Here is a 26,309-nt window from a genome sequence, read left to right on the forward strand (position 1 = left end):
TTTCATATTTAGTATAAAATTATAGCTAGTCCTTCTTACAACATTTTTTTTATATCACATAATTTTTAATTTCTCATTATAATTTTTATTAATATTATATATAACTTATTATTATATAATATATTAAATATATTTTATTTAGTTTTAATATTATAATTATATTTAATTATTTTTAATATATATATTTTTAAATAATTCAATATTTTAATTAAAAAATATTTATTTATTTTTATAATAATAATTTTATTAATTATTAATTTATATATTTGCTTATATTATAAATAATTATTTTATTTTATTATAATTATTAATAATATTTAAATTAAATAAACATAATTTATTGTTTATATTATAATTAAATTTTTATATTTTAATTAAATTTACATTAATTATTAAATAATAGTACAATAATTTATAATAATAAATAATATTATTTATAATATAAATAAATATAAAATAATAATAATAATAATTAAAATTTCAAATTAATATTTATATCACTTATACTATACTACATCTTATATTATATACCAATATAAACTATATATAACTTATATCATTTCTTATAATTCATATAAACATCAATAAACTATACAATTTATATTATTCTATATTATTTATACATCGTTATAATTTATAACTCTATACAACTTATACCATATATAATTTGTACAACTTATACCATATATAATTTGTACCACGTACCAAACACTACATAAGTCCACATAGTCGAATTAAAATTTTATTTTATAATTATAATATAGGTAACATTTAAGACAATAAATATCTTTTAAAAAGATAGTTTTATTAGAAGAGTTAAAAAGTGTTGATTCGTGTCTTAATAGATATTAATTATTTTGTTTTTTTTTTTAAGTTTGTTAGTCCATTGTGGTGAGCCCAAGGGACTAATAAGACTGAACCCTTCTCTTTTCTCTTGAACATAAAAAGTAATTGTAATGTTAATGAATTAACTTATTTCTTATTATAAACCTATTTGACTGCTTTCTTCACTTCTTCATTCATAATTTCTTCACTCATAATTGTTCCCTATTAGGCTTAACATTAAAACATAAAATTAAATACGTAGAAAGAATAAAAACGTACCCCATAATTGAAGGCTAATTAGCACAATGGCGTTCACACTTTTATTGAACTTCAAACATATTACAAGAGAGGGAGAGTGATAGATCGAGAGCACAATAGAGAGAGTACAATAGAGACTTGGAACCACATAACGGGCTGGGGTGGGCGGAAGCCCAGGGTAATTAATTAAAAAAAATTATATATATATATATATTATTTATATTAAATTATTAATATGGAATTGAAAATGTCACCCTATAAATATCATTGAAAATGTCAACTTAGAAATAGGTTGTGTACATCAATTTTTCTCTTTGTTTAATTTTATACTGTCACTTAAATTATTTAATAATTGAGTATAATTTTCTTTTTCAATTTTTTATTTATTAATAATTTTTGTCTCTTTAATTTTTTATTATAAAACTATTATAAATATTCATTAAATTAGATGATTATTGAAATTGAAACGAAATAAATTCTTAATTATTAAGAGTTTAAGATTATTCAACTCAAATTACAAACTATTTTACTAATATTTAAAATATAATATAACCTCTATAAAAAGAAACATTTTAATATAAAAGAGAAATTATAATATTAGGTGCTAGATTAATTAAATTTTTAACATTTCTTATAAGAAAATAAAATAGAAAAAAAAAGATTTATAAGGAAAAATAAGATTCAAACAATTTAAAAGGAGAAAATTTTAATTTATATATATTTAATTTAATATAAACACATAAATAATTTAATAAACTTTTAACTCCAAAATAAAGTAATTAATTAGATTAAAAAACAATTAATAATTTTCATATTTAACTTCTTATTTATTAAATATAATATATATATATATATTTATTTATTAATTTATTATATTTTTAATGATGAAACATTAGAGTTATTTATAATTTTAGTGATAATTTTAAAGCATTTAAAGTTGGAGATATTTACAAATTGACTGAAAAGTATTATCAAGTAGACTTGAATGAACAAGAAATACAATATTTGAGATCTCAACTCCAACATTATAAAATTGATGTTTCTCGTAATGAGAATTTCAAAATATGTATTCCATCATTAAATTGTGTCGCAGATTAGTTGAAACACATCAAATTATAATTTGATTGATAGATTAATTCGACTTGTTTTGACTTTACCAGTTTCTACTGCCACTACAAAAATCTTATTTTCAACAATGAAACATTTGAAAACTATTCAACGTAATAAGATAGAAGAAGAGTTTTTAGCAGATACTATGGTAATTTATATTGAACGAGAGCTTGTTGAAGATATTGATTTAGATTATATAATAGATGAATTTTATTCTATAAAGAATAGAATGTTACAACTTAAATAATATGTAAACGTTTGTTAAATTTTATAGATTTTTTTTTATCTTAGTTTTAGACTTTTTGTCTTATTTTTTAGATTTTCAATAATACGAGATACAATTATATATATAAATTTGTTATTTTAATCGGGTATTCACAACAACTTTTAGATTTTGTATATTTATTTTATTTTAGTAGTTCGATTAATATGTTTAATATTCTTCCTTATTACCCGTAATAGTGAAACGTATAATCTTCATAGCCTAGGGAAAAAAAAAAAATTTGGATACGCCCTTGCCACCAACCGAAAATAAACAGCTATTTAAAGGAAAACATTTTACAAAAGTTAAAAAATTAAACAGTGACTACGAAATTCCCGGGATAAGTTTTTTCCGTAAATTACGGATCTTGTCCCCTTCCTCCACAAACAGTGCCTCCCAATATATATATATATATATATATATATATATATATATATATAATAAAAATCTTAAATCTTTCTTTACTGTATTTGAACATATTATTTTAAACTAATTATTTACTTTTTTTTTTTTTATTACATATCAAATGAGTAAATTGAACTTGCACATTATACAAATCGAGTAACTTGGAGTAATTGAACCTAGTTAATTATTTTTTTTTCTACATTTAAAATTCATTATATATAAATTAAATTATTTATATTTTGATATATATTTTAAATTATTATTTATATAAACTAAATTATTTATATTTTGATATATATTTTAAATTATTATTTTTATAAATTTGATTATTTATATTTTGTATATAATTTAAATTTAATTATTTTTTTATAAATTTGATTATTTATATTTTAATATATATATATTTATATTTTAATTATTATTTATAGTGCAATAAATATTAAATAATTCTAATAAATAATTAATAAATACTAATAAATTTAAAATATTTTAACCATAACAATATAATAATTAAATATTTATAAAAATGTTTTTAAATTTATCAATTATTTATTAAATATGGTAATGTTGTTATTATATTTAACTAAAAATTTTATTATATTTAATAAATAATTGATAATTAAAAATATTTTTATGAATATTTAATTATTATATTGTTCTAATTAAAATATTTTAAATTTATTAGAATGCTACACTATATAAATAATAATTGAAATGTAAATATATATATATATATAATAATTTAAAATATATATTAAAATATAAATAATTTAATTTATATAATTAATTTTAAATTAAAAATAAAAACTTCGTTTTAACTAACATAGACTAGGTTAATTTGGGAGAGTGAACACCAAACAAAGTTACTTTGAAAAACCATCTATGATTTACGCCCCTCATGAGTAATGATAAAAGTGTAAACATCAAATTTAATGATTGTTAAGAAGGGATTATGATTTGTTGAATTAACATAATTCAAAAAGTATATTTCTTTCTCTTCTCACAACTAATAATTTTTTTATTCTTTATTTATAATTTCTCACTCTTTACTTATTAATTTGTAAATATATTTATATATTTTGTTTCGTTAACTTATTTATATATTTTTTAGAGTAATTATTTAATATGGAATAAATCAAATAAAAATATATATTAATATATAATATATTATTAGAGTAATAATCCGAATAATAAATAAATCAAATAAAACATTATTGAAGTAATTATAATTTTAAAGTGGGTACATTATATATTAAAATTATTTCAAAATAAATTAAAATGATTAATATTTTATAATATCTCACTATAATAAAAGAAAAAAAAAAGACTACTTTAATATTATAAATATGTTGCAATGCCTCACTAGATTTGATTTATTATGTTTTAATTAATTTTTTTATTTTAAATTATATTTTGTCTTATAATTATGAAATTTGACATGTATTGAATAAGAAAAACTCTAGGGATGATTATAGATTTTGTAAATATATTGTGTTATTTAATTTTATAAAAATATTTTTAACATTGGAAAGTATATTTCTTTTTGACAGTATAAAAATCTTATGCCGTCCATCTTTTTGACATTATTTTATTAGTGATATTTTTTAATTAACATGAGAGAATAAATTATTGAACAATTCTTTATATATATATATATATATAAATATAGGAAAATAGAATTAAAAAAAATATAAGAAATGAATGATGTGACTCAATTTTTTTTTCTCTTTCCAAACCTGCCCATGAATGATATGACGTAATGTACCTTTCCCAATCAATTTATATATATATATAACAAATATATATAATTTAAAAATATATTAATATTAATAATTAAAATTATAATAATTATTAATTATTAACAAACTTATAAATATATATTTTTAGATTCTAACATGAATCTTCCTATATAATCCACTAGGTTTAACAATCTCAAGCAAGAAACCGTCGCCGGGCAGTCTACATTCTAGATTCTACTAATGCCCTTTACCGCTCGATTTATCGGTTCTGAATCTGAACGCAATCGAAAATCTTGAGTTAGTTAGGGTTTATTATTATACGATTGATTGCATTTACAACGGAGGCAAAACTATCAACTTACATCACTTCGATGGAGAAGATAACAGCGAATTTGAAACACATGGATTCGAAGAGGGACTGCTTTCGCAAATCACTTCTCACGCTCGGTATTGAATGGAGGGATATTGAAGATACTATGGATTCCGTGGAGAAGACCTTTGAGGAAGGGGTTTGCGCACTTGATGAAAGTGAAGATGATTTGAATTCAATGAGTAAGTCCGTTGCCGAAAGTAAGGAAGAAATCGGATTGTTAAAGAGTTCATTGGAGTCCCGTCTTGAAGAACTTAACCGAAGGGAGGAAAAAATATTTCTATATGAACAGGAGCGGATTGAGTATTTGAGGACGAGAGTTAAGTTTACGGAGGATTTGTTTGGAGAAATTAGTAGGTCTGCTGAAGAGAGACTCAAGGAAGCTGATTTGAGAGAGGAGATGGTAGAGTCGAAGTTGAATGAGTGGGAGTTTGCTGAAGAATCGATACGAAGAAGGTCGAGAGAAGTTGATAAGAAGGAGGATGAATATGAATGTCGTTCTAAGGATTTGGACAATTTACACAATTTGGTGGCGAAACGATTAGCCAAAGTTAAGGCCAGGGAGAAAGAATGTGAAGGACGTTGGAATGATTTGATGCATAAGGAGAAGGAAGTTGAAGTTTTAGGTAAAAAATACACAGAACTCATTGAAAATTTCAATGTCAAGGAGAAAGAACTTCAAGATCGCTTCAAAGAGTTTGATTTGACACGGAAACTGAACGAGGAATCAGGAAAGAAAATTGAATGGGAAGGTAAAGAGCTTGATTCTAAGATAAAACAATTCAAAGGACGTTCGAAAGAATTGATGCAGAGGGAAAAGGATGTTGAAGTTCTAGGGAAAGAACGATTAGAGGAACTTAAGGCCAAGGAGCGACAATTTGAAGTACGTTGGAAAGAATTGCTGCATAAGGAGAGTGAAATTGAAGTTCTATGGCAAAAACAGATAGAAGACACCGAAGATTTCAATGTTAAGGAGAAAGAACTTAGGGGACGCTCCAAAGTGCTTGAGGTGTTCCAGAAACTGAACAAGGAGACAGAAAAGAAAATTGAATTGGAATGTAAAGAACTTGAATCTAAACAAAAACAATTTGATTCTGTCGAGGCATCCTTTAATCAGTCTCTTAAGGAATTTCATTTGAAAAAAGAGCAATTTAAGTTAGACAAGGAAATGTTAGAAAAACACATAAAAGAGCTTGATCTTAAAAGGGAGGAGCTTGCTGAGAAGTCGAAGGAAAATCAGCATATTCAGGAATCGTTAAAGCAACAAGCTAAGAAGATTGAATTAGAAAGGAAGCAAATCAAGATACCGAGGTTAAAAGACCAGAATGATGAGAAGCCAACTATCAGTGGTTCATCCTCAGATATTTGTTTTGTTGTAACCATGAATGGCGAAAACCTGCAGTTGTTCTTGAATGAGAATTCAAACAATCACAGCTCTATGTTTGAAGAAGTCCTTAAAATGCTTCGATTGTCAAGAGACCCTTCCATGCTTGTTCTAGATGCGATGGAAGGGTTTTATCCTCCCCATTTGTCGAAGGAAGGTAAAACGTTTGAAACTAGTATAGTGAGGAGGAGTTGCATCCTTCTCTTGCAACAGTTTGGGAAAATATCTATGCAGATTCAATCTAAGACAAAGGAAAGGGCGCTCAGACTTGCAGAAGAGTGGAAGAGGAAAATTAATCTTGTAGATTGTAATTCTTTGGAGGTGTTTGGTTTATTGCATCTCTTAGCTTCCTATGGCCTGGTCCCTGATTTTGATGCAGTTGATATTATAAAACTCCTGGATTTTGTTGCTGAGGATGATAAAGTTTTCGAATTGTGTGGTATACCCTGTTTTGCAGAAAAGGTTCCAGGTATGCATGCTTTCACAAAAAAACAAAACAAAACTCTTTCTGTAAATTTTCAAATTATAATGTTTGTTTCTACAACTTGCTTCATTGAGCACGAGGATATTCTCTTTTTCTGATGCAGATCTGATAAAAGAGTTAATTGAGAAATCGAGATTTATTGTAGCTGTTAGATTTATTTGCAAGCTTGATCTTGTCACCAAGTTTCCACCTGTGCCTCTTTTGAAAAAACACATAGAGCTCTGGAGAAAGATTGCAGATAGTACTTGTAAGAGTGGAAAAAATACGCTGGAAGCGCAGGTATTTTTCATTTTGTTTTTCCCCAACAAGATTATTTATCAAGAAAACAGCTCCGAAATCTCAAGTCGTGTTTTCATTTTTATTTATCTATTGCAGAACAAGGCTACAGATGAAAGAATAGCTTCTTTAAGCGCAGTTGTCAGTTGTATTTTGGATTTCGACCTTCAGTCTGAATACCCTCCAACAATCCTTCAATTTGGTATTGAACAGATGTTAAAAAAGAAGTCTGAGAATAAAGATGGTATCAAACAGATGTTAAAAGAGAAGTCTAGTGATGAAGTTAAACTTGATCCTTTGGTTAACACAGATAGTATTATTGTGACTCAAATCCTTGCTAACATGGATGCAAAGAGTTTATTACAATTTCTAAGCAAACATTTGTCTGAGCTTGAACTAATGCAAATTTATGTTTCCAAGGTCCTTAATATGTCATCTGATCCTGGGAAATTTGTGATTGTTGCTTTAGAGGAGTTTCGACACTCATTTGATGTTTCCAGTAGTACAAAGAGGATGAGCAAAAGAAATATTAGTATAATGAGGAGTTTTCTATTTGTTTTGGAGCTATTAGCTGATATCCCATTTGAGATTGAGATCCCAGTTCTAGAGGCAGCTAAAGAAGTTGCAGTAGATTGGAAAGCAAAACTATCATTGAAGGAGAATCCAGTGCACATTTTGGCTTTTTTGCAACTGGTTTTCACATATAAACTGACACCTGGATTTGATCCAAAGGATCTTTATAATCTTTGTTGCTCTGTTTCAGATTGCAAAGAGCTTCCAGGATTATCTGAAATCCTTGCTTTGTCAGAAAAAGTTCCTGGTGAGTTTAGGAAATATATGTCTTTTTTCATAATGGTAAAATTTTAATAACTCATGGGATTCATAAGAAAGGGTAAAATTATCCACCAACCTTAATTTTTATATCAAACAGATCCTAATGCCACACTTGAAAACTGCATTTAGCATTTCATATGAATAGATTCACTTTTTTTTTTCATAAGTTGGTTTGATAACATATTTTATTCACTTAATTCATTGAGTAATGTTGAAATAAGTGCATAGTTAGAAGTTATAAATCTAACTAATCATTTTTTTTGCTCAGAAAATCAAACTAATATTGAATACTTATTATGTTTAATTCTATCGAAATTAGATCTAGATTTATGTTTCATTACATTTCATTTCACTTAGGCTATGTTTCTGGAAGTATATAATTGAATTAAAATTACAGTTTATAAGAATTGGAATTGAATTACAATTCATTGCTTATGTTTGAAAAATCATAGGCTGCATTGGAATTATATTCCAATTCCTTACTTTAAGTAATCAAACAATTCTATTTCTAAGTCTGCCTGTATCAAACATAGCCTTACTTGTATTTAATATGTAGTATTCATTTTTTTTATTTGATCAAATAAGCTCTTAGAATCAGGTAAGCAAGAGATCTCCATGGGACTATAACAGGTTTATACATCTTTGCAGTGAGTAAGATCCTTAATGTTCAGGACACGATCAAGCTACCTGTAAGCAAGAGAGCTCCTTTGAACTCACTGGCAGAAGCAAAAGTTCCTGATCTGATTCGGTTATCATCTGATCCCTCAAGGCTATTATTGGATGTAATGCAGTGTTGCTATTTCTCAAATTTAGAGGATGTTAACGGTGCAAAGAGCGCTATGGGAGTTTTTGTTTCCATACTCAAAAATTTGCTAAAGGTTACTATGGAGATATACCCACGTACCCAAGCCGAAGCTTTGAGATTTGCTGCTTTTTGGAAAGCAAAATTGTTAGAGAACACATCTAAAAACCAAGAAGTTCTCTGCTTCGTGCTGTTTTTATCAGTCTACAAATTGGTATCTTTGTTTGGTTGTGATGAACTTCTTTGTCTTCTCAATTTTCATGACGACAAATTCACTATAAATCTACTACAACAGTTTAATCTCGATAATAGGATGCCAGGCATGTTCTCTCTCTCTCTCTCTTTCTCACTATAATCTATATTTAATTTTCATTTTGTTTCTACGATGTTATAAATGGAGAACAATTTACTTTTTGTGCTTGTGATAATTGTTTAATAATGGAGCTTGCACCTGTTTTTGTGGCTAACAGAGTTGATTGAAATTCTCATTGCAAAAGAACGGCAGCTTGATGCTCTTATCTGTATTTACGCTTATAAACTCTTCGACAAGTTCCCACCTGTTCCCATATTGAAGAGTTACCTAGGGAAAATATGCGATAAAGAACAGACTCTTGAAGCATTGGTACAATTACTATTTTCAACTTCTCATGCGTGTCCCCATTTGTGCACACTTAATTTTTCTATATCTGAGACATATTTGTAAATTTTTATGTTACGATTCCAGATACATAAACAATAATATCTGTGTTAACAAAAATATATGTGACAGGGAATGGAGGTAGATGAAGAAATAACTGCACTGCAAGCAGTTATCAAAAGCATGGGTGATCGTGGACTAACCCTGCCCAATGACTTCAGTAGACGAGTGAAAGCTCTGCTGCTTCAGAAAAAGATTGATGGCGAAAATGTGAGTTCCATTTCTCGATCACAAAAACCTACGCTAGTTCAGGCAAAGGCTGATGGAGAAAATGTGCCTTCCATTTCTCAATCACAAAAACATCTATTGATTCAGGAAAAGGCTAATGGAGAAAATGTGCTTTCCATATCTCAATCACAATCACAAAAACCAAAGTCCGGGAGAATAATAATTCTTTCTCCTTCCCCCACTACGGATAACAAAGAACATACAAAGCTGCTCCCATCTCAAACTGGGAAGAAACGTTCTGCACCTTCTTCTCCCCATGGTTCAAAACGGAAAGCTGTTTTACCATCATCAGCAGAAGTAGCCTTAAATGTTTGTATTCCCTATCAATCACCATCAGCAACTCTACCATTGAGATGTCCTGACGGTGTTTATGCCCCTTCTTTCACCTATTGTCTAGATCAAACCAGTCATATCACACCCAATACACAGTCATGGCAATGTGAACCACGCATGGCTCATATTCATGATGATGTAAGTCATTTCCCTTCATTCTCTGGTGCGAATCCTGTTTTTTCTGGACCAGGGCATTATGAGTGGCCATATCAGAACCATTTTGATCCAAACTATATTAGTAGAAACCGTTTTGAACCAAACTATAGTAGTAGAAACCATTTTGACCCTAGATGGTATCCTAATTGAAAAAGATAAATTCTTAGCTAGATAACCTTGTGTAGGAAAACTTGTCTATGAATAGTTTAAAGGTGTTTGTCACTTCAAAATATTTGTAGTTGCTTTTTTTTTGTTTCTTCAGTTGGAGAAAGATTAGACTAACTTAAACAGTTTTTTTTTGTACAGTGCTTACATCTCAAGTGCTTAGGGCTTGTATGATGTAGTTATTTGGAAAAAAACTGGTTTATGCCTAACAAATCAGTTTTACGTTTTCTTTGTTTTCTGTTGACAGTTTATTTAACTGTTTATTTGGCCCTTTTTTCAAACTTTAGTTGATAGTTGGTAGTTGATAAATTCAAATAATCACATCACAAGCTCTTAGTTATCCTTGGTAGAGGGACTAATCTATTTGGATTTAGATGAAAAAATGTCAATAAATTTATGGATTTTAATGTCTATGTCTTAAATATGATCTCATTTAGATTTATATATGTACGGGATATCTACATAAAAAGTGTTTTTAAAGAAATTTATTGAAGTTTCTTTTTATGTTTAAACTCAAATTTGGAAAAAGTGTTTCCTTTATAGAGCCTTGTCCACTAACTTTCTACACTTTTTTTAACCTGAGTTTGTTTTTGAGGTTGAGCATTACCCTATCCAGGAGACCTCTCTTTTAGGTTAATTTTTTGTCATTTGAGTTATTTTAGTGGGTTAAAAATGAGTGTAGTAAAGGGTGCGACACTAAGAACAGAGATCCTCTGCTAAAGATCCCACATGTTCCCTATCTTTCTTCTCACAGTTTTTAATATTTTAATTTTATTTTTTACTGATTTGTCCCTCCTATGAGGGGAACATGTGAAATCGGTAGCAAAGATTCATCTGAGGTAGATCCTTTCATAAGAATCTCACTTGTTCTTTTGTGTTCCCTCTCACAGTTTTTAATATTTTTTTTAAAAATATTTATTAATTTGCCCCTCCCTAGGGAACATGTGGAATCGTTAGCAGAGGATCTCCCATTTGCACCTCTTTATAGACTTAGTTCACACATTAGTCGATATGCTAATTTTTCTTGACGTATCCTTCTGTAATGGTGGCTTCCTTAACTTAACTGGGTTTTAGGTCATCTCATCCGTTTCTTTTTAATTCAAGGGCATTGTCGTTGTTTCGCTCATCTATTGACCTAAATATCAAAAAATATTTATTAATTTGCCCCTCCTAGGGAACATGTGGAATCGGTTAGTAGAGGATCTCCCATTTGCACCTCTTTATAAACTTTAGTTCACACATTAGTCGATATGTTAATTTTTCTTGACGTATCCTTTTGTAATGTTGGCTTCCTTAACTTAACTGGGTTTTAGGTCATCTCATCCGCTTCTTTTTAATTCAAGGGCATTGTCGTTGTTTCGCTCATCCATTGACCTAAATATCAAAAAATATTTATTAATTTGCCCCTCCCTAAGGAACATGTGGAATCGTTAGCAGAGGATCTCCCATTTGCACCTCTTTATAAACTTTAGTTCACACATTAGTCGATATGCTAATTTTTCTTGACGTATCCTTTTGTAATGTTGGCTTCCTTAACTTAACTGGGTTTTAGGTCATTTCATCCGCTTCTTTTTAATTCAAGGGCATTGATATGCTTCTTTTTCATTGATGGCTCCATATTTATTTATATATTGATACTCTTTAGAGTTTGTTAGAGTTTGTCAAACTTGTCCTAACTATTTTCTTCTATTATTTCTCTCTATTTCAACAAGTATCAAAGAAAAATAAGACTTAACACCCACGATAATAACAAAACAATTTTATCTAAGTCTATCCCTCATAGTGGGAGGAGAATACATGATATTTAGATTCTATCTTGAATTGTTATTTTCAATATACTAAAAATTTCGAACAGTAAAATATTAAAAATATTATTTTAAAAAAAAAAATGTTAAAGTATGATACCAATATCGAAATTATTGGTCTGATAAACATATGACAGTTCAAAATTTCGGTTTATACCGAGATATTGAAATAATGTTTATATATTATAAATATTTGTTACTTATAAATATTTAATTTTCATTTTCATTTTAAAAATTAGATTCAAATAATGAACTTTTTGATATACTGTTAATTAAACAGTTATCAACAAATTAATAAATTTATATATATATATATATATATTTATTTTAAGAAATTTGAATGCTCAACTTTTTAAAAGTATTTATTATTTCTATTAAGGTTCTCTAATTTTAATAGATTTTTTTTTTCGGTAATCATATTTGATGTTATTTTTTAAGCGAGAGATACAATTAGAAGTCAACCATATAACGATAGAGCAATGCATTGTGGATATACAAGCATGTTAAAAATCCTAACTCGAGATAAAAATTTAGAGTTTAAGAAAAATTCTTTTAAGTGTAGACAATGACATTCCAAAGCAGTGGATAATAGAAGCAAACATGACACCTTGTCCACAACTATGTTGATCAAGGATGATTCCGAGGTCGAGGTCGAGGTCGAGTTCTTTGAGGAAGAATGAGATAAAGAGGATCTCATATATTTAAAAAAACACATTCATTTGTGTCAGACTCTATGTTCCCATCTTTTTTTATAAATCTTAAAATTTTTATCAAGTACGAAACTATATTGGACCTGATTTCTCCTAATGAGAATACGTAAACAACTTATCATATAAAAAAAATAATATGTTAACACCAGGGATATTTTTATTAATATAAAAATGATGATAAAATAAAACAAAAAATAAAAAACGATCATAAAAAATAATCCTTTCAATGAAAAACAGAGAGTCGACACATCGAACGTTATCTTTACATTAGAGATTCATTTACTCACGAATAATCAATCATGTACAGAAGATAAAATGACAATGAGAACGTTCTGCTATTGAGTTATGTCTTTCGGTCTAAAAATATGGGAGTCATATATCAACAAACAATCACAACAATTCTACACGACATGATCCACAAGAAAATAGAAGTCAACATTGACGATATGATCGTTAAATCGCGAGAATGAGAGGGCGACATCCAAAACTTCAACTCAATTCAAAGAAGTGCACATGCACGACCATGTCACATTACACAACGAGGCATCGAAGTAGATCCGAACAAGATTGATGCAATCACGGCAATGCCCGCTCCTCGAAGTGAGAAAGAAGTGCGATGTTTCATGGGCAAGGTCTAGTATAAAAGCCGCCTCATAAACAAGTTGACCATGACACGTGACCCTCTATTCAAACTTTTAAGGAAGAACGAAATGTTCGTATGGGACAACAATTGTTAGAACGTCTTCGAGAAGATTAAGGAGTATCTAAAGAACTCTCATATTCTTATGCCTCCCATGCCATGTTTTCTCTAATCCTCTACTTAACTGTGACAAAAATCGCGATGGAAAACTTACTAGCTCAAGAAAATGAAGAAAAGATCAAAGTGGCAGTCTACTGCGTGATCAAGCGAATGACATGCTACGAGCTTAACTTTTCGACAATAGAAAAAGTGTGTTGGGCCTTAGTTTGGGTTATCAAAAGGCTAAGGCATGCAAGCCCACACAATTAAATTGGTGTCGATGCTAGACCCAATCTGCCACCTATTCCAAAAGACACTATTGTCACCCCAACTAGCTAAGTGGATGATGTTGATCTTGGTGTACGACATCCTGTACACGGTTTAGAAGTCCATCAAAGGAAGCGTTATAGTAGACTTTCTAACTGATCAACCCAACAAAGTGGAAGACGACAACGAGTTAGTCTTTTCAAACGATGACGTAATGACCTTAGATTCGATGACCTAGAAACTACTATTCAAAGAAGCGTCAATAAAGCAAGGCTACGACATCAAAATCCTACTCATTAATCATGTAGGCACGTACAATCTTATCTCAGTTAAACACGAGTATTCTGTGACGAACAACGAAGTAGAATACAAGGCACACCTATCCGGTTTAAAGATAGCCCATGAGAAATGGCTAAACGATTAAAAGCTGTAGGTAATTCTAACATAGTCATTTCACAAGCTCGAGGTGAATGGAAAGTGAAAATGAGAAAATCTAAATCTCCATATCACCAGCACTTGTCAACGTTGATAGCCAAATTTGAGCACGTAACGTTCACGCACGCTCTAAGAAGTCATAATCGATTCGCGGATGTTCTAGCTACACTAGCGGCGATGATGCAAATTCCAAATGGAATCAAGATTAAACCCTTGAAGATTTGATAAAAGTAGAAGTGGGACTTCAAGAAGAAGATGATAGCCAATATAGACGTAGCCCCTAAAGCGTGTTTCAAGCCTTTACAGAAGTACACCGATCACGGTGAATATTCTCCACACTTCTAGAAAAAAGAAATGAGGGATTTGCGTTAGGGGTGACCAAAAAGTCCAATTAGAAAGACTCGATCTGTATATTAAATCCGATATTTTTACCGGATTTCTAGATCGGATACGGATCGGACAAAAAAAATTGGATACCTGAAGTCGATCTAGTGAGTTTTAAAATTTAAAAATAAAATAACATATTTATAAAAATTGAAAACCCTAAGGGCCTAAACAATAGTTAGTTTATTTTTATTATTTGTCCGAATAGTATTTTGATAGTTTTCAACAAACAACATCCGTTAATTAAAATAATTCTTTGTTTACCTCAACACAAATATTATTAAATAATTAATTATCAAACAAGACCTTGATTTCATTTTGACATTTGAATTATATATTTTTGATATGTATTGCAATTATGAAATCATAACTGAGATCTTAAGGGTGTGTTTGATGAGGGGAAATTGTAATTGGCATTGAAATTCTAATTCTAATTCCATGAGAATTGACATTGAATTACAATTAAATTCCTATGTTTGTGAAAATTATAGAATTGTAATTCAATTCCAATTCTTATGTTTGGGAAAATGATAAAATTGTAATTCAATTTCAATTCTTTTGTTTGGAAGAAATTATTTTATGAACATAATTTTAACAAATAATTAAAAGTAACTTTATATCAATAATTTTAAAAAAAATTCTAACAATAAAACAACTTATTCAAACAAATTTTCAACAAGACAATTTTTTTACTAAAATATAGCATAACATCAAACAAGTTATAATAATGTTTTGATAAAAGATCAAAGTAACATAGAAAAGTTTATAATTTTGTATGCAATAAGTTTCAAGTATCCCCTACCCATATATGAGATAAAAATAACCTTAATAACAAAAGAAACACGTTAAAAGCCCACAAAATAAGAAATTGGAAATCTCATAACTTGATGATCACTTCTTTATTTGTAACAAAATCTATGCACGTCTCATACGCTCAGGGATTGTTAGAAACACTTTGTACTTCCTATCGTTTGTTGTGAGTACATCAACAACTTGTAGAAATTGTGTCTCCTCTAAGTCTGAAATTTTTGATAGTTCATCAAAAACTTGTTGAACTCTTGTCTTGTCAACATTGTATGCCTTACCAACCACGTTAGCCATCTTGGATATTGCTGTGGCCATATCATTATGATGAGTTCTTTTAGAATGTCGTTCTACACTAGTTGATTCTTTATTTAATTTTGAACAACTCTCTATATCTTCAAACATAGCTCTTGCGCCTTCATCAGCCGTTTCAGCTCCACTTCCATTAGCTTTATCTTGTCCACAAATAATTGACAAATCTTCCCAATTCTCAATAATTTTACTTCTATAATGTCTCGCATCTGGGTGTGCCTATAAACAAGTCACAAAAAAAATATATAAAAGTGTTATCTTAAAATAAGAATTCAAGCAACATAAACTAATATACCTTGACATAAGCTGTCCAAACTTCTTCACTATCCACTTTCACCACTTTTCTATCCCAATCCCATCCAAATCCACTAGTACCAAGCATATCACTTATAATAGTGTAATGTTTATCCCAAGTCTTAAGTCGCGATTGTATATTTTCCCTACTAACATTAACATCATTGATTGTGTAATGCACTAACCACAACAACATATGCAACAAATTTCCATCCGTTAGGAGGATGATTTCCCAAATTATGTTGCTCAAGCAATACATTTGTTAGCACATTATCCATCATTGATATCCATTTGAGATACGATTTAGTCTTCATTCTCTTTATCTTTTCAAAATAGAGAGTGAAAATATAAGATTGATTAAAAAAGACACCAGCAAAGATTTTATATTGATAAAAGAAGATACACATCACCACAATTATACTAACTTAACATAAACTAAAAATGTTCATGTAGATATAAAATCACTAAAAACATGTAACTAAGTTCCACCACTCCTAACTTGATATTGACTATACATCTCCCTTGCCATATCATCCCTAAAATTTGTCCATTGACTACCATCTTGTACATTTGTTATGACATCTTCATAATCCAAATACTTCATTTGATTGTTGTGCCAAATCAAAATCAACCTCATGCAACAAATGGATAATCCAATTCATTTGCAATTTCACGAATATAGTTATGAAGAACACAATAAACATTAATAATACGAACCTGTCATTCAATTAAATTAATTATTGAGACAAATATTTGTGTATCTATGTCAAGAAAATAATATGACCAATTCTTATAATTATGTTATAAAAATTCACCTGTGTATTAGTACCAAAAAATGATGGTTGACGAAGTACTTCCCATCGTTTTTCAGCAATCCAAATGTTTTCTCTATTGAATTTCTTGCTAAAGAGTGTCGTAAGTTAAATAATTCCTTATAGTTAGAAGGATGATTACCATGACTTCACCATTCATTTAGGTGATAACGAGTAGAACGATAAGGAGCTAAAAATCCTAGAGTATTTGCATATCCAACATCAACTAGATAATAATTTCCTAAATAAAATTCAAATTTATTAGTATCTTTTTAATGCTACTAATATAAATAAAATTTAAAAAACAACACCAATCGGCAAAAGAAATGAATCCCTTTCTCTCACTAATGCACTTCGTAAAACTTTTGAATCTGATGATGAACCTTTCCATCCAGGAAGAACATAAAGAAATTTCAAACTCTTTCTATCATATACTCCCAAAACATTAGTTGTTATCTGTTGTTTCCTATTTCGATATCTACCTTGATCCTTAAGTGGAATAGTCATCTCAACATGTGTTCCATCCAAAGCTCCAAGGCAATCCTAAAAAAATTAAAATCAAACTATATAATTTTTAAAATAATCTATAAATATATGTCAAACTTAATTTTGGTACTAACCTTGAACCACATCCATTTATGATCATTCTCATCAACATTCTCAACTTGATTAGATAATCTTATAAAATCCTTACTTAAACTGAGAACCAAGCGTAGTACTTCATGAAAGCGCCTACTAATCTATATATATCTAATGACGCTTAATTTAAAATGTTGTAGGTGTAATACACGCTCTTTCCATAATCATCCAGGTAATTTCTCTTTCCTAATTTATTAATCTTAATTATTTTCTCTCTCCTAATATATATATATACATATTTATATATATAAATTTCTTTTTTAATATATATATATTTCATTATTTTTTTTTCTTCTTATTATATATATTTATATTTTTTTTCACACTAATAATATAAAATATTTTTTTATCAATAATTTTTATATTAAAATATATAATATTACCTACCATATTTATTTTTATATTTAATAATAACAATATATATATAATAATGCTTAATGTATTAATATGAAGGTTTATATACAAATTTATCATATATTAATAAATATTTATTTAAATAATTTATTAAATTAACAATAAAAATTCATTATAATTTACCGTTACTTATCTTCTACTCTATTTTTCTTAATTAAATTATATTAATATTAATTCAAATTTTTCATTAAATATTAATTATAAAACTTTTAACAAAAAAAACCGTATAATAAAATATTAATTATAAAACCTCCAATAACATGAATTCTCATTAATTAGAATATTAATTATAAAACCTTTGCAATTAAACTAATTAAATTAGACTTTTCATTTTCTCCACCCAAATATTCTTTTTACTTATAAATAATATTAGATATTCACAAACGTACTAACATTTTCTCCCTCCTCTCTCTTACTTTTTTTTCTTAAAAATTTTGTTTGCATGGTTAAAGCAGATATAGGGAGGGGAGATATTTGTTGAGCACGATTGGAGTCCTCCGATTCTGGCCAATTATAATGAATTATATTGGAAAATGCGTGTAAAGTTTCAGATAACAACCATAAAGATTGCATCTTTGAAAGGGAGAAGGTTTGACAATAATCCACAAATCAGGTAATTTCTCTTCCCTAATTTAAAATATTGTAGGTGTAATACAAGTTTTTTCCATAATCATACACATCCGATTGATTCTGGTCAATTATAATGAATTATATTGGAATATGTGTGTAAAGTTTCAGATAACAACCATAAAGATTGCATCTTTGAAAGAGAAAAGGTTTGGCAATAATCCACAAATCAGGTAATTTCTCTTCCCTAATTTAAAATGTTGTAGGTGTAATACAAGTTTTTTCCATAATCATACACAAATCAGGTAATTTCTCTTCCCTAATTTATTAATCTTAATTATTTTCTCTCTCCTAATATATATATACATATTTATATATATAAATTTCTTTTCTAATATATATATATTTCAGTATTTTTTTCTCTTCTTACTATATATATTTATATTTTTTTTTCACAATAATAATATAAAATATTTTTTTATCAATATTTTTTATATTAAAATATATAATATTACATAACATAATTATTTTTATATTTAATAATAACAATATATATAATAATGCTTAATGTATTAATACGAAGGTTTATATACAAATTCATCATATATTAATAAATATTTATTTATATGATTTATTAAATTAACAATAAAAATTCATTATAATTTACCGTTACTTATCTTCTACTCTATTTTTCTTAATTAAATTATATTTATATATATATATCTACTTAATTTAAAATGTTGTAGGTGTAATACACGCTCTTTCCATAATCATCCATAATTAAGGTAATTTTTCTTCCCTAATTTATTAATCTTAATTATTTTCTCTCTCCTAATATATATATACATATTTATATATATAAAAAAAAAATTAATATATATATATTTCATTATTTTTTTCTCTTCTTACTATATATATTTATATTTTTTTTCACACTAATAATATAAAATATTTTTTTATCAATAATTTTTATATTAAAAGGTATAATATTACATAACATATTTATTTTTATGTTTAATAATAATAATATATATAATAATGCTTAATGTATTAATATGGAGGTTTATATACAAACTCATCATATATTAATAAATATTTATTTATTTTTATATATAATAACGTTTATATGATTTATTAAATTAACCATACAAATTCACTATAATTCTCTCTTACTCTATTTTTTTTAATTAAATTATATTAATATTAATTCAAAATTTTCATTAAATATTAATTATAAAACCCTCAACAAAAACTTATAATAAAATATTAATTATAAAACCTCCAACAACAACAGATTTCTCATTAATTTAACATTAAATATTAAATATAAAACATTTACAATTAAACCAATTAAATCAGACTTTTCATACATAGAATATTCAACTCGAAGTCCCCATAGATTATTGAGCACGATTGGATCCTCCGATTCGGGCCAATTACATTGGAAACTGCGTAAAATTTCAGATAGCAACGATAAAGGTTGCATCTTCGAAAAAGTTTCATCTTCGAAACGGGAGAAGGTTAGGCGATGATCCACAGATCAGTTAATTTCTCCTACCTAATTTATTTATCTTAATTATTTTCTCTCCTAATATATATATACATATTTATATAATAACAATATATATAATAATGCTTAATGTATTAATATGGAGGTTTATATACAAACTCATCATATATTAATAAATATTTATTTATTTTTATATATAATAACGTTTATATAATTTATTAAATTAACAATAAAAATTCAGTATAATTTGTTTATATGATTTATTAAATTAATAATAAAAATTCAATATAATTTATAGTTACTTTCTCTCCTATTCTATTTTTCTTAATTAAATTATTTTTATAATAAAATATTAATTATAAAATCTCCAACAACATAAATTCTCATTAATTTAACCTTATAAAACCTTTGCAATTAAATCAGCCTTTTCATTTTCTCCAACCAAATATTTTCTCTCTTACTTCTTTTCTTAAAAATTTTGCTTGTATGGTTAAAGCAGATGTGGGAGATATTACAATCGAGAATATTCAACTCGGAGTACCTATGGATTGTTGAGCACGATTGGATCCTCCGATTCTGGCCAAATTACATTGGAAACTGCATAAAGTTTCAGATAGCAACGATAAAGGTTGCATCTTTGAAAGGGGAGAAGGTTTGGCGATGACGATGGCATCGACTGCGATTCTAGAGGCGATTGTAAGATCGGCTTAAGGAGTTGTGAAGGGGGTAGAGAACTGGTTATCTGATGCATGGTTATTTGATGCGGATTCAGCCTTTGTCGGTCCAAAATTGTATGGCATTGGTGGGTTGCCGCGTTTTGAGTTGTATGAGACGGATTTTGGATGGAGCCAGTCGGTGAAGGTGGAGATGGTTTCCATTGACACTGCTGGAGTTTTCTCTCCTCTGTGATGCTAGAGATGACGACGGGATTGCTTTTAATAAACATAAGATTGAAGTCAATCTTCCGAGAAAAGCTTGAGGATATTGGTAATATTTAATAATTTAATCCTCCAATTTATTATTATTGTAGTTTATGGATTTTGTATTATCCTAAATAAATTTTATATAAGAAACTTCTTTTCTGTTTCTTATTTTGGTCCTTTGTTTAATGGAAATATATATATATATTAATTAGGTTGTATTTTTTCAATTTTTTTAGTTCAAATAAATTGTTTTTTTTAATCTATTTTAATGTCTTATTTAGATTTTTAAAACGTGTTTATATATTAAATTAAATTTTATTAAGGAAGAACATCAACTTCAAAAGTTGTTGAACATGTATTTTTTCAATTTTTTATCAAATAAATTGTTTTTTATTATTGTTTAATATTTTATTGTCTTAATTAGATTGTTAAAAATACAAACAAATTTGGAGATACTCGAATGACAATTTATTAGGACGAAAAGGACAGAAGATTTAGTTTCTATTTTTTATTTTACATTCTCTAATTTCGTTTAGTGGAAGTTGTTTTTTATTAATATATAATTCAACTTGTCTTATTTTTTCGATAATATATGATATCTTAAACTATTGTCTTTCAATTTTTATATATGATCTTTTAAAATTATAAAATAATTCATATTGAATAATCTATTTTAACTTAATTTTTTTATTTTGTTTTCAATAGTTTAAATAAATAGTAAAATTAGTTGTCTTTCATAATTAATTTTATATAAATATATTTTCCTCACAAAAATTTTTCCCACTATTTATATATATATATATATGACTATTAATTCAAAAAAAACACCACTAAATTTACATTAAAAAAAATCATTATTTAATATTAAAAAAAAAATTATAAAAAAAAAATATTACAAATTTATGTTTATATATATATATATAAATATTTGATTCATAAAAGTTTGTTTCATAATTTTTTTCCATATATATATATATATAAATAGTAAACGATCCACCAAAGATTATAAGAATTGTTCGGATAAAAAAAATATAACATAAACTCAAATCTAAGTAATTTAAAAAAATATGACACTCCAGTGCTAAAAAAAGTCATTGAAGAGCCAAAATAAAAAATGTTTTTTCAACCTCTCTGCAACTTTATTTTGAAAAAAAAAAGAAGTAACTTGGATGAATTATTTTATAATTGATAATTATGTAAGAATATTTTAATTTCCCGTTCCCGTACAACGTAGGGTATCCTACTAGTTATCTCTAATGAACGAATATAGATACCTCCAAGTACCCGAAGTTTTATTCCATGTTCCAGTACAAGTAAGAACATGGCTACAAATTCTTCAACCGTCACATTGCTATTATCGTGTAAACCTTTTTCACGCAATAATTCACAAAACAAAGTAAAACTGTGTTTTGTGAATCGTAATAAGTCAAAACAAGTCTTGTCTTTTTCTCTATATAATATTTTTAACAATATTTTTATTAATGCATTATTTTCCTCAGTGTCATATCGTGGAACTCTTGGTATAGGTTGTTCTTGTAACCAATCCACAATTGTAATAGTGGTTTGAGTTATCACATCAATAAGTAATCTTCTTTTTTTACTTGTACTAAATTGTTATCACCCATTAATAAGATACTATGTTCTGCAAAATAAATAAAATTAAATAAGGTTTATATATGTATCATATGCTGTTTTCATTCACAATTGCAATTAATGACGACCAATCCACAATTACAATATGACGACCAAAAAAGTATTGAGGATGTGTTAATCTATCCCATGTTTCAAATCATCAACCAACTTGCATGTTTAGAATAATTTAGAGCTTCAAAAGAAAAACTTAACATAGTAATATTGAATGATCGTCTATATAATCTAGATATATATTATTTAAATTATTTGTTAATTGTAGGCTAGTTCTCTATGTAAGCCTCAAAGTATTTACGTATTAAAACACAGATAATCAATAAAATGATATTCAATCCAACTCATAAAACACTTTAAAACAAGCTTACATCAAATCAAAATAACTAAATTGTTTTCAAACAGGTCAACTATCAGATCATAAACAGTGAGATTCCAAAAATAGTTCCAACATAAGTTTAATACATCAAATACTTTCAAAGCCTGAACATATGTTTTACTAATTTCTTCTCTCCCTTTTTATTTATTAGTCTATTCGTGCATCTTTTATATAATTTTTTTAAGCAGATCATAATTCATCCTTAAAGTGTCAACATTAAATTACTCAACGTGAGATTAAAATACTAACTCATCCTAAATCCAACATTAACTTATTACCCTCGACCTACCTGAATTGTCACAACTTAGATTTCAGTATTTCTAATTTCAACCTGATTTCATCTTATGATCCTAATCTTCAGTTATTAAATCTATTCTACTTAAAAACTAAAATTACATAAATTAAAACTTTAAAACAGAAAAATCAGAAATACATTTAGAATCAATCTAGACATCAAAATACTAATAAATAGTCATAATCTTACTAGATACTAACAAACATATTTATTAAACTAACATTTATCTTATTCTACATAATCTAATCTTACCATATGCCCCATAAATAACCATAATCTTTTTGATAATAATAAAACATCACATACAAAAACAAAGGGTCGACTGCTATTCTACAAATACATGATATCACTCAAACCCTATTGCAAAATACCAGTATCCTATCATTATGATCAAATATCTTTTTCATATGATTTGTGTATTGACGAAAGAATAATATTCTCAATTAATAAAACTCAACAACGAAAGGAATATTTAAACGCATCCAGATCCATAAATAAAAAATAGAAAGTGTTTCCAATGGACGTTGAAAAGATATATGGAAGGCACCTGATGTTGAAGCCAGTGAGAGATCGTCGGCCGTCGCCGCCCGTTACAGAATAGAAGAGAAAGAAGATTGGGGAAAATGGGAAAAATGATACGACTAGAAAATGTATTCTCTTCTATTAAAACTCCCCGGAGAATCCAAACGTCAATAAAATGAAATATTGACCTTTAAATTTTTTTAATTAAAAGTAAAAGGTAAAAGATAAAAGATAAAATCAAAATTACTCAAAAGACTTCGTTAGATTTATGCTATTTTTCTTCGTACAATTAACGATTTAAAAGAATTTTTTTTTTATGAAAAAATAGATCCCACCATCATTGAAATGCTGACAAAATAACAAACATGATTAATATTGTCAATTTATTTCTTTGAAATTTCAAGAATTTAATCTTTATATTTGGATTCCTTTAACCATTCCTAATACACAACAATAACAATATTAATATTGAAATTCTCATCTTCTTGTTTAAAATTTCACTGATTATTTTGATTTGTAATATTATTTTGAGTCTCTTGATCATAATAATTCATGTGTTAATTTAATATTATAGTTCAAGTAATTATTGTGTTAACCCATTATAAGATCTGTTTACCTTAAGAAAAGTCACATATAGGGATGGCAATGGGTACCCGTATGCCCGATACCCGTGGGTACCCGATAGTCGGGTTCGGGTATTTTAAATCGGGTATGGGGTCGGGGTCGGGCATGGGGTATGAGAGAAGATACCCGATCGGGTACGGGGTCGGGGATGGGGAGTGTGTGAAACCCAAACCCGATACCCGATACCCGATTATATTAATATAAAATATATTTTTTTATTATAGTTTAATGTGACATTTCAAATATCTCATTATTACAAATATCATCATTAATATTTTGCTCTTATCCATACTCCACTCAAACATTATTTCTTTATATTCCCCAACAAGACATTATTTCTTTATATTCCCCAAAAAAGTTATTTCTCTCATCATCTTCAAATTTTCTTTTAATAATAAGATGTATTTCAATCTCAACACTCTTCATATTCAATCTTTAACTTTTTTTTTAATATTCATTATATTTTCTTCACTCTAACACAACCAAGTTCTTATTTTTTCAAGATCTTCAACATAAATACATAGGTAAGTAATGTTTTTGTTTATTTTTTTAACATTCATTCTAACTTTTCTTCACTTTAGCAACAACAAAGTTCTTATTTCATTCAAGATCTTCAACATAAGTCAATATTTTTTTTTACATTTATTCTAACTTTTCTTCCCTTTAACAACAACAAACAAAGTTTTTATTTTTTTTCAAGATCTATAACATAAATACTTAGTTAAGTAATGTTTTGTTTATATTTTTAACATTTCGTTATTAACAATTTTATTATTTATTACAGTTATTATGTTTCTTTTTCTTCAACTTCTACATTTTTTAAGTTTTTAATCGGGTAATGGGGTACCCGTCGGGGATCGGGTACCCGTTGAATCGGGGATGGGGATAACATTACATATACCCGTCGGGGTCGGGTTCGGGGTCGGGTAGTAAAATGAAAATCGGGTTCGGGGATGGGTACTTCACTACCCGACGGGTAGGGTACCCGTTGCCATCTCTAGTCACATATCACACTTTTTGATAGGTAAATTTGTTTAATTTTTTGTTATGTATACAATATTTTCATAATTTTAAAATATAATTTCTAATAGATTTCACGATCCCATTTATATAATATAAACAATATCCAAACACATAGTAACTATTACTTTTTTTTGATACTTTTAATTTTCCGAATGTGTTGTTAAGGGTACTTTTGGAATTTGCAATAAAGCGTAAATGAGTTTTCTTTTTTGAATACGAGGTACTAGACTAGCGTTGCGAATCTTCTTGGTGGCTTAGAATCTTTTTACGCAAGAGAAGGTCAGAAACTATTTATCTTACTAAATTGATTTTATACAAATCAAGATAAAAACATTTATTTTGGGAATTAGTTGATTATAAATTTGTCTTTTCATTCTTATATTACTTGTAACTTTGATTTGTATAAGAATTCTTGATAGATATGATAGATGAATAATGAATCATTATAATTTGAAATATAAGAGAATATAAATTTTCATATATCATTGACAATGCTGGAATACTTTTCATATAACATCTTTATTTGTAATAGTTGTTATTATTGAATGTTGACAATTATTTATTTTAAATTGTATTTGTTTAAAGTAAAAATGAAATTAACTAAAGCTAGGGTTTTAAATGTTATCATTATTTCACATATCTAATCATGTTACTCTTTTTGAATGTAATTTTTTTTTGTTTAACTCACTTTGAGAACAAACAATGATTGATGAATAATATGCAATTAATTTTATTTATTTTGTATAACTGAGATTTACAATATCAAGATTACATTTAATTAAGTTTGAAATATACATTTAATTAAGTTTAAAATATCTTATTTAAAATTAATTTTTATACATTTAATTTTATTTAAAATTACTATTTTATATTTATTTT

The 26,309-nt window shown here is 27.4% G+C and overlaps 2 protein-coding genes across 2 annotated transcripts; one reads left to right on the forward strand and one right to left on the reverse strand.

The window, feature by feature from the left end:
• The first annotated feature begins 4,803 nt into the window (after nt 1–4,803).
• Nucleotides 4,804–10,445, forward strand: LOC124926214. The gene is made up of 6 exons (XM_047466404.1): nt 4,804–6,822; nt 6,941–7,116; nt 7,213–7,933; nt 8,596–9,069; nt 9,220–9,371; nt 9,519–10,445. Exons 1-6 carry the CDS (start codon nt 4,971–4,973, stop codon nt 10,311–10,313), a joined length of 4,170 nt encoding a protein of 1,389 aa, XP_047322360.1. The 5' UTR covers nt 4,804–4,970; the 3' UTR covers nt 10,314–10,445.
• Nucleotides 10,446–15,583: 5,138 nt separating this feature from the next.
• LOC124924975 (uncharacterized protein At2g29880-like) lies at nt 15,584–17,397 on the reverse strand. The gene is made up of 3 exons (XM_047464956.1): nt 17,274–17,397; nt 16,080–16,258; nt 15,584–16,003 (listed from the first exon to the last, which is right to left on the reverse strand). The coding sequence occupies exons 1-3, from the start codon at nt 17,395–17,397 to the stop codon at nt 15,584–15,586; spliced, it is 723 nt and encodes a 240-aa protein (XP_047320912.1).
• Between the last annotated feature and the right edge of the window lie 8,912 nt (nt 17,398–26,309).

This window comes from Impatiens glandulifera, chromosome 2 (assembly GCF_907164915.1).
Source record: "Impatiens glandulifera chromosome 2, dImpGla2.1, whole genome shotgun sequence".
Lineage (NCBI taxonomy): Eukaryota > Viridiplantae > Streptophyta > Magnoliopsida > Ericales > Balsaminaceae > Impatiens > Impatiens glandulifera.

Bases quoted from the DNA above. Each gene is read 5' to 3' on its own strand.
- LOC124924975 (XM_047464956.1), bottom strand. From the start codon at position 17,397: ATGACTATTCCACTTAAGGATCAAGGTAGATATCGAAATAGGAAACAA. The intron at 16,259-17,273 runs GTTCATCATCAG...TGTTGTGGTTAG, and splicing joins TGTTCTTCCTGGATGGAAAG to TGCATTACACAATCAATGAT. The intron at 16,004-16,079 runs GTATATTAGTTT...ACTTGTTTATAG, and splicing joins TTTGGACAGCTTATGTCAAG to GCACACCCAGATGCGAGACA.
- LOC124926214 (XM_047466404.1), top strand. From the start codon at position 4,971: ATGGAGAAGATAACAGCGAATTTGAAACACATGGATTCGAAGAGGGAC. The intron at 6,823-6,940 runs GTATGCATGCTT...TTTCTGATGCAG, and splicing joins TTTTGCAGAAAAGGTTCCAG to ATCTGATAAAAGAGTTAATT. The intron at 7,934-8,595 runs GTGAGTTTAGGA...ACATCTTTGCAG, and splicing joins TTTGTCAGAAAAAGTTCCTG to TGAGTAAGATCCTTAATGTT.